Source organism: Populus nigra, chromosome 18 (assembly GCF_951802175.1).
Source record: "Populus nigra chromosome 18, ddPopNigr1.1, whole genome shotgun sequence".
In the NCBI taxonomy this organism is placed as follows: Eukaryota; Viridiplantae; Streptophyta; class Magnoliopsida; order Malpighiales; family Salicaceae; genus Populus; species Populus nigra.
The window spans coordinates 749,946-759,530 of record NC_084869.1 but is presented as its reverse complement, the minus strand read 5'-3'; the positions used below and the strand labels follow the sequence as shown (position 1 = coordinate 759,530).

Genomic DNA, 9,585 nt, shown 5'->3' with positions numbered 1-9,585 from the left:
AGGGGTGACAGCCTTACGTTTTGCAAAACAAGATTTATGAACAACCCTCTTACATTGGCAACAACGAAAACACTTAGTCTTATCAGATGATTGTCTGAAACAATAAGAGCAAATCCTGGAAGACTCAACAAGATTAAAACATTTTGTACAAAGAAGGATGATTCGCCACTCACTGTATAAAATTTCGAGTCTTTTATGGGAGGAGATGCGGAGACCACAAGACTGACATTCTGTCAGATTTGGCTGATCCCTTGTCTTCTTGGCTTCGTTGCTGATCATGGGCTGTTCTTGTTTTGCTCTCATTCTCTCTTGATCCGTGGAGAATTTCTGATCAAGATTAGCTTTTTATCGCCTTCATCCTCTTCGTTGCCTATAAACCTGGCAGGGGGAGGGAACAAAGGAAAATGAGGGGTTACTGACCTTTGGAGGTCCTTATAGGTTTTATATTTTATACAAGTAGTCCCTCAACAAAATAGTTTCTTAATTTTACTCCTACACTTGAAGTTTCTTTATATGTTTAGTCCATCTTTTTGCACAGTGTTTTCTTTATATCTTTTCTAAATAGTTCCTTAATTTGCTATTCACAAATTCACGGTGGCTACTGAGAAGCAATTTAATATCATCAATGATCTGACAGACATCCCAAATAGCATCTCCATGTTGATGGGATATTTCTTCAGCTATCATGGCTGAATCGGTCTCAGAATCAGCACTCCCATCACTGCCTACCCCAATTTGTCCGATCGTCTCGGTGGAAAACCATGACTTTTGGTTTTCAAGGTTGCGGTGTGGCCCCAGGAGCTTTCCATTTTGCTGAAATGCTTGTGTTGAGTGGCGTGTTGACTCTTGTGCACAAAAGCATGCCTTGCTCCTTGCCACTGGGCAAAAGGATTACAGTCCTTCTAGTATCAACCCAAAAAACCCCTTCGCTCATTCTTCTAGCCGTGGTCGGAATCCAGGCTGCAGCCTATTGGGTAAAGTATCGTCTGTTACTTTGTTACAATCTCAGCAAATTCCACGCAGTATAATTTAAGACCTGAGCTAAGTAAAGAAGAGCTCTCAAGTTTAATTTTTTGTACCAAATTTAATAATAATATCAAGAAATCTAGATGTTTTTTTTTTTTCATTCAATTTTTTTTTTCAAGCCGCAGTGTAGTACGAGTAATAACCTAGTCAACAAAATAACAAAAACAAGTTTTGTTGTTGAAAAATAAAGATATTGATGATTTCTCTCCTTATTTTCTTAATGAGTTTTTCTCCTCTCTTTTCTCGTTATTAATTCTCAGAACGTTAAACCTTCCATGAAAAGCTATAAATGGTGTCACAAGCATTGATCTCTACTGACATTCAACAGCGAATCATCAGTTCAAGTGCCAAACCACTCAACTTTCTTTGCTAGTAAATCGCATGTGTTTTTTAGCATTTTGGTGATTTTGCATGGCGGGCCATCTCCTAAAAAACACTCAAAAAAATCATTTCAACCCAAACCAATGAAAAAGCAGGCAAGTCTATTATTATAAGCAGCCAGATACACTTTCAATAGATACAAAATTATAGACCAAGCTTTGAAAAGAATAGAACATGAATTACTTTGTAGACATGTCAAATTCCTTAACAAGCAAAGGAGGGGATGAAAGAAAAGACTGCTAATACACTACTCTGTCAAACAGGTGACAGCCAAAAAAGAATGATAATTATAGAAGCTCAAGAGACATATTTGTATCTCCTTTTTCTTTGGAGGACAGACCACTATAGTCTCCTTGTTAAATTTCAAGGCTAAATCACATCTAGTTGGAAGCACAGCAAATGTATAGAATGACTTGGATGGTTGTTTCCAGAAATCTTCGGTCTACTGTATAGAGATTAATCAGATGTTTAGCGGCTCCGCCTCGGTATCCCTTTCCTTCATCGACCACTCTTCTGTCTCTGTAATAATTTACAACAGGCAAATATTGGAGAACCATTAGCACCATATTTTCTCCAACCATGCAGCACGCACAATATAATGTAAAATGAACTGAGCACTGCGTTTATATCAAAGTTCAACAGAAGTAGCAAGATTAAGGCAAAGATTTACTTGGCTTGTCCGCAATCATCATGAGCCTCCTCTGCAAGATAGATGCCACGAAGAGGAAGATCGAGCACATGCCGAACATAATGGTGATAGGGAAAGCATTAACCTTCAAATGAAAAACCAAAGAACAAGTTAGTAACAGAAAACAAGAGAGACTCGGTGTTTCCAGTCATGGTGGGATGGGTGGGAGGGGGAAGGTGGTAAGCATGGAGCAAAAAACTACTTCCAGGTTACAGATTGGTCATGCTGAAGATGGCTACCAATGGGGTTAGTCTTAACCAATCGGATGTTAAACCGGTGAACTTTGTCCACTGAGAGTTATCAAAACTTATATACACTGGCATAAATTCATAAATTCCTGGAAATTAATCTGGGTTTTTTCAGCTCTATAAGCAATTCTACAATTGCTACTCCTAATGAGTCATGATACACAGTAAAGCTAGTAACTTACATTGTACAGAACAATGCACACAAAGATATTGAGTGGAATGCGGAAGAAGTTCATAATGGTGCTCCTGGCCTCCTCAGGAATGTATTGGGACCTCATCTTCATAATGGAAGGCCAGAATATCCCTACACAAGCCTCAAAGGTACAGAAGCCGAGTATCTGGAGACAGCTTGAGAATGAGATGCCTTCACCTTTCTCTTTAGGAGGTGGCACTAAGAACTGTTCCATGTCAGAGAAACTGAAGATTAATAAGAGAAATTGAAAGGGGTACAAGAATGGATTGGAAATTATACATACACTGGATACAATAGGAAGCAAAAGAGAGGCTGATGAAACAACAAAAACAATCTGCATGTAGCTCTCTACTCTGGGTGATGAGCGGGCCATCAACCGAGATGCAAGAGAGCTTCCCAACATTGAGGCCAACATGAATGTAGCAAAAATAAATCCGTGAGGAATCTCTTCATCATTTGGGCTCAAAGCTGGTGTCCAAAGGAACACAAAGGTATACATAGAACCTTCAAACAGAGACTGAATGGCACCCAGCAAAGCAATTTTTTCATCTGAACAGCATTTAACATAATTCAGAGGAAAGAAGAAAAAAGGAATAGGGAAAAAAATGTGGAAGGGATGTCGAAAGCAAGGAAGAAACAAACTGAAAATAAAACTAGCTTGCCAAACACCACAAGGAACAATGAATGCATCATGCAAAGCAACTAGAGGACTCTACCAGAAGCAATGGCCACAGCAGCACCCCTAAATTGGGCAAGCAAGTCCTTGTTTTCTGAAGGATCTCCATAGTTCTCTGACCATGATGACATAATAATAGCCATTCCAATTGCAAGAAAGCATGCAGCAGCATCAAAAGGAGCCACAGGACCAAGTTGAAATGTATCTACAAGAAGGTTTCCAAACAATCCAGACAAAATTGCCACAAGACCATTTCCCAGAAAAATCGCCTTTGAAAATGTCAGTGATAGCCATTGTTGCTCAAAGCCCCTCTGCAGCAGTTAAGGGGAATAAAGAAGAATTCAGATAGGTAGCATTCAAAGGTAATCACGCATCAGTTACTGATTAGATTGAATTGATTTTAGCAAAGACTAGCACGTAGAAACTGCCTATAGCAGAAACTTGGATTGGAAATCTTGAACCAATTAATTTTAGGAGGTTCTCTGATCTACCAAGTGATCACTTGATTATTTGTTCTTCTAGACCTAAATGCAGCCAGTAATAACAAATAGCACTACAGAAGAAACACGATCCTTTACCTTATTGTGTTCCGCAACCAGCCATGACTCAAATGATGAAAATAAGAGAGAAGTGGCGATACCTCCCAAGATACGGCCTATCATTAAAATTCTGTACTGAGGAGAATGCTTGGTAATGCAGCTCAGTATATAGGTAATGCAATAAGTCACACATGCCCTCCTTCGACCCCTGAAATAAAACCAAGCAGAGCACACTTAGTAAAAGAAAGAGAACTTTTAGAAAACAATAACAAAACTCAGAGGAAACTCTCACTGTTTGTCAGCCAACGATCCAACAATTGTCCCAAACAGCATGGAGGACCCGAAACCAGCAATAAACAGCCGCCCAATATCCCCTTTCCCAAAGCCGTATGTAGTGTAAAGGAAGTAAACATATGGACCTTGCAACCAATCACCAGCTGTCACCACAAAAAACAGTAATTTATCATGAACATAATTGTTGAAACAACTGAATTAACAAGCTCTACTCTGATACTAAAGGCAAGAAATAAGAAATTTCAAATCCAGCTAAAGCCTTAAAAAACTGCTTAATTAAAATTCAACAAAATAAACAAGATCATTCAAGTATGTAATCAAAATGAAAAATAAATGCCAAATGAAGTCATTATTTTGACATATCAAATAAACCAGATCCAATCTCCGTGATCAGTTTACAAGGCAGACACTTGCCTTTCTGTACAAAACGCAAAGTAAGCTCAAACCTTTACAGCACCAAATACCGACCCTCCACTAAGTAGTAGACAAAACAAACAAAAGAAGACCCACAAATTTATGACAAATCTAAATCCAGATCCAACGTCCCCGCCATACAAAAAACACAGCCTAAATCCCACATTCTTATACGACTCATTGTTTTCATAAAGTTTTGAGTTTTCAGCAACAACAAAACCAATCCCACAAAAATGCTAATAAACCCACCTCCAAAAACCAATCAAAAACACATAAATCACATCAGATCCATATAAAGACAATGATAGATCTAAAAAGTTTGAATTTTAATGAAAGAAAGGGAACACTCACCCATCATAAGAGAGTAAACAACAAGGTAATTGTTCTTGAAAGAATTGAAAGCAGGAGATGTATTGATTCGATCTTTTGTTGTCTTGCTTAGCTCAATTCCTAAAACTACAGCACTTAATGCCCCGAAAACCAAATAGTAAAAAGCTTCCATTTTTTCTGTTTTCCCTCACTCCTGTTTTTGAGAGAGAAGCCTAGGCAAAAACCAAAAAATATTCTGTGATGTATAATGTTTGCGTTGCTATAGGCTTAACAACCTCTACACATAGGGTGCGAGGATCTCTTCTCTTTGAAGCATGCGTGAGAGAGAGTTATATATAGCACAGGTTGAAGAAGAGTGGGCTGTAATCTTCTGCATGCTATGCTATCATCATCTTTTTGGTATTTTTTAGCTGCTTCTCATGATTTTTGGACTTTTGTTCATGCTTTTATTGTACGTTTGACTTTGAAGTTTGAAGTGTCACAAAATTAAATTATTTTTTTGTGTTTGATATTGTACAAGTTATTTTTTAAAAATATTTTTATTTAAAAATATATTAAAATATTTTTTATTTTTTAATCAACTTATTAAAATTATAAAAAAATAAATTTATAATTTTTCAAAATAAATACACTTATGAAAAGTATACAAAAGTAGAAACTATTGTACTTTTAAATAGGTATATACTAGTATATAAATAATTAAAATAAAGAAATTAGTGGTGTTTAAAATGATCAAGAAATTGTTTAATATTGTGATACTTTCTATCTTTTTAAGTAATTGTGCTGGATTCTATTTATAATGGTGTTCCAAACTAACCTGCTTTTCACTCATGGAAACTAATTTTTTATTTATTTTATATATAAAAATTCACCTCACAATAATTTTAACCAAACTTATATTTTTTAAAAAAATTATTTTTTTATACCACAACTAAAATATTTTTTTAACCTACTTTTTTAAAACTACAACTATAAAAACTATTATAATGTTTTATATGACCAAAAATGTGGTTAGTTGTATAAACAAATAGACTCTAAAACTTTTTTAAAATTTAAAGTATAAAGGATCTTACATGTCAAGGAAAACAAATATAGTAAATTCTAACAAATTAATCTGAAATCTACCTTTGGTCGAGTTTAAAATGAATTAAATGAGAGATGATCTTATCAAATGACTCGTCAAGGCAACACATAACTTAGCTAAAATCTTGTTTAGCTTTGAAAAAACTTAAATTGAAGTTTCATTAACTTTTTATTAAAATTATTTTGGATTCAATCGGGTTAACCTGTTAATCCATAATCCTGGCCTTAAATCAGATCATAAACATGATCTATAATAGTTTCAATAACCTTGCATGAATGATCTAGATGTTGTTATGTGTGTTAATAATTTTTAATTTTTTGATTAAGTGTAATATTTTTTTTAAAACTCATTAATATGATGTAGTTCCTTTTCTTTTCTTTTTGTGCTGTGAACATGTTAGGTATTTATGATATTAGAGGAATTAATGTACTGAAATTAAATATGAAGCTAAAAAAATTTAGAGAAAACACTGTTTTTTTCACATCATTTATAAATTAAATAGTAATTTGTAGTGTTGTTTTTTTAATTATTTTTCACATATAGTAATTTAGTTCTTTGCTAAATTAGGTGTTCATCAATGTCATTATCTCACAAGGGTAATCCTCTTCCAAAATCGAGAAAAATTATCTACTAACATTGTAGTTTTTCCGCTATGAAAATTGTTTAGAGTTTTTTTAAATTATGTTAGTTTTCTTTAGTTTTTTTGAAAGTTGTGTTTTTCCCCCTTCCCAATTGCACAAAGAAGAAAAAAAAATACCACACAAACATTAGAATTCTAAAATATGGCTGCGTCTTCTTTCAAGATTTGAAAACAACGTGGTTCAACTTATGTTTCTAATAAAATAAAATTTTTTTATTTAATATTAATATTTTTTTAGTATTTTTGGATCGTTTTGATATGCTGATATCAAAAATAATTTTTTAAAAATAAAAAAAAATATAATTTTGATGCATTTCTAATCAAAAAATAATTTGAACCGTCATCGCTACCACAATCTCAAACAAATAACAAGAACTACATATTCTATTAAGTGGCAATTGCTATTTTTTATATATATAGTTCAATCTTTTTTCATGAAAAGAATAAACAATCAAAGACAAAAAAAAAGTGAAATGCGTTAAATGTGATTATTTTATGAAAAAAATAAAATTATTCTGAAAAAAATTAAAATTATCTATTTTTCTTTCCTTGTGTAAATTTCAAGAAATCCATTATAATTAAAAATCAAAATTGTGTTGGTTAATGTCTTATAAACAAATAGGCATGTTGTTAAATGATGAAGATATATACGAAATAAATTTGTTTTTTATATATTTTTATAAAATATATCTAAAATATATTTTTATAGATATAATATAATTAGTGTGTACTCTTCTTCTCATTTATCACACAAAAAGAAAAGATAACAATAAATCGCTAATAATGACAAATTTAAGATCTGATCAAAGTATAATTTAATCTCAATTCTCGAAAACCGGAAAACACTGAAGACTGTGAAGAAAGTCAAAGTATCTATAGTCTATTTTTCTGTTTCCAGATCTTGACAGGGTACAACCATGAGAAGCGAGTGACGTATTGTAGGGCCCAGAAACGCGGTTTTCACAGTGACTGATTGTACGGACGATGAGACGTGGCGAGATCAAGACGAGTTTGATGGATTTTATCGTGGCTTTCAGTGTCGGTGGTTCTGTCGACGAGAGACCCGCCAGGCATGTCTTCGATCATGTGCCTATGTTAACATTTTGTGTTCCCATTTTCCATTTCTCTGCGCCGTCTGATGTAAAGTGGGACACGTGTGAAGAAAGTACTTCACTATTTTTGATCATGTACTTATGTGGGGACTTGCTCATGAGTATTGTTCCATTTGTAGAAGAAGAAATTAATTTAGCTCTTGGTGAAGGAAATACGCCAAACGATGCAGAATTTTATTATTGTAATAAATAATAAAATCAGTTTTTATATATTAAAATTGAATTTTCACATATTTTGTTTAAGATAGTATGTTAATAATGAAACTGATGTATTTACAAAAATATTATTATTGTAATTTTTAGTTTAATTTATTTTTAAAATAAAAAGAGTAACGTAAAATATTTTTGATCAATCATGCAACCTTATAATAATATGTATAAATTTTATTATAATTTTTAAATCATGCTAAAATTTTGCTAAAAGATTTAAGAACACATGTTTTTTACAGAGATAAACTTTAATAGCCATCTAGGCTTTCAAATATGACATAGAAGTTATTGTTCAATATTTATCATCTTTTCTTAGTTAATTTAAGATTTTTTTTTCTATCTATTTTAAAATTTTAAAGTATTTTTAATTTTATTTAAGATGTTTTTCTTAGTACAAAAAAAGTATAAAATAGTTGTAATATAAAGTTTTTATTAGAGAAAATATTAAGTAATAAAAATTTGAATTAGAGTTTTTATGTGGTGATCCTTTTTTATAGAACTATGTCTTTATTTATACTTATTGTCTTTTTTGTATTGTTCTTTGAAAATTTTAAGTGGGGATATTCTTATTATTTTTGGTGAATTATGTGTTTCATCTTTTTTCTTTTTGTATCTATATTTTTTAAAAGTAAATATAAAAAATAACTACTAAAATATTACTAATTATTCTTTAAGCATCATAAAATTTCTCATTGTTCTTCGTTGTGTAAAAAGAAGCAAAATCTTTTACCATCTTAACTAATGTTTTAAAAATCTAATCTTACATTAAAGTTTATAAATATATTAATAAGAACTCTAAAACGCGTGGGTTTTTCACTGTAGCAGCAGGGTTTTTTTTTTTGCTTTTATTTTTTTCTTGGGGTTTTTTTTCCTTTTTTTTACCCAAAATTGATTTCTTCTTCTTTTTTTTTTCCTTTTTTTTAATTTTTTGTTTCAAAATTATCTTTGCTAATTTTTTTAAATATTAAGCTGGTTCAAAATTTAACTATGTAGTTTTTTTCTTTAAAATATTGTGGATTGCTATAATATTCTCATACATTGTTTTCATTTCTTTTCTTTTTTCAAAATGATCTTTGTAGATTTTATTTTTTTTATATTAAGTTGGTTGAGAATTTAGATTTGTAGTTTTTTTTTTTACCCAAAATTGATTTCTTCTTTTTATTTTTTTATTTTTTTTTGTTTCAAAATTATCTTTGCTAATTGTTTTTAAATATTGAGCTGGTTGAAAATTTAACTATGTAGTTTTTTTCTTTAAACATTGTAGATTGCTATAATATTCTCATACATTGTTTTCTCTTTTTTTTATGATTTCTTTATTTTTTTTTTCAAAATGGTCTTTGTAGATTTTATTTTTTTATATTAAGTTGGTTGAGAATTTAGCTTTGTAGTTTTTTTTTTAAATATGGATTGCTACAGTGTTTCCCCTACATAATTTTTGTTTTGCTGCAGTGTTTTTCCATATATTTTTTTTAAAAATTATCTTTATCGAATTTATTTTTTCAATATTAAGCTGGCTGATAATCTAGCTTTAGTTTTCCCCACATGTTTTTTTATTTTTTTATTTGTTTTTCTTTTTTCCCAAAATTGTCATTTTTTACATTTTTTTTTGTTTTGTTTTTTTTTCAGAATTATTTTGTTGATTTTATGTTTTTACTATTAAGCTGGTTGAAAATTTAGTTTTTTTTGTCTTTTTTTTAAAACACTGTAGCTTTCCCCACGTGTTTTTTTTTCCGCTTTTGTTTCCTTTTTT

At 31.4% G+C, this 9,585-nt stretch overlaps 1 protein-coding gene across 1 annotated transcript; it reads right to left on the bottom strand.

The window, feature by feature from the left end:
- Positions 1-1,491: 1,491 nt before the first annotated feature.
- LOC133678621 (uncharacterized) lies at positions 1,492-5,120 on the bottom strand. Its single transcript, XM_062101002.1, has 8 exons — positions 4,811-5,120; positions 4,044-4,188; positions 3,791-3,959; positions 3,253-3,523; positions 2,820-3,085; positions 2,526-2,741; positions 2,078-2,180; positions 1,492-1,926 (listed from the first exon to the last, which is right to left on the bottom strand). The coding sequence occupies exons 1-8, from the start codon at positions 4,959-4,961 to the stop codon at positions 1,868-1,870; spliced, it is 1,380 nt and encodes a 459-aa protein (XP_061956986.1). The 5' UTR covers positions 4,962-5,120; the 3' UTR covers positions 1,492-1,867.
- Positions 5,121-9,585: the final 4,465 nt, after the last annotated feature.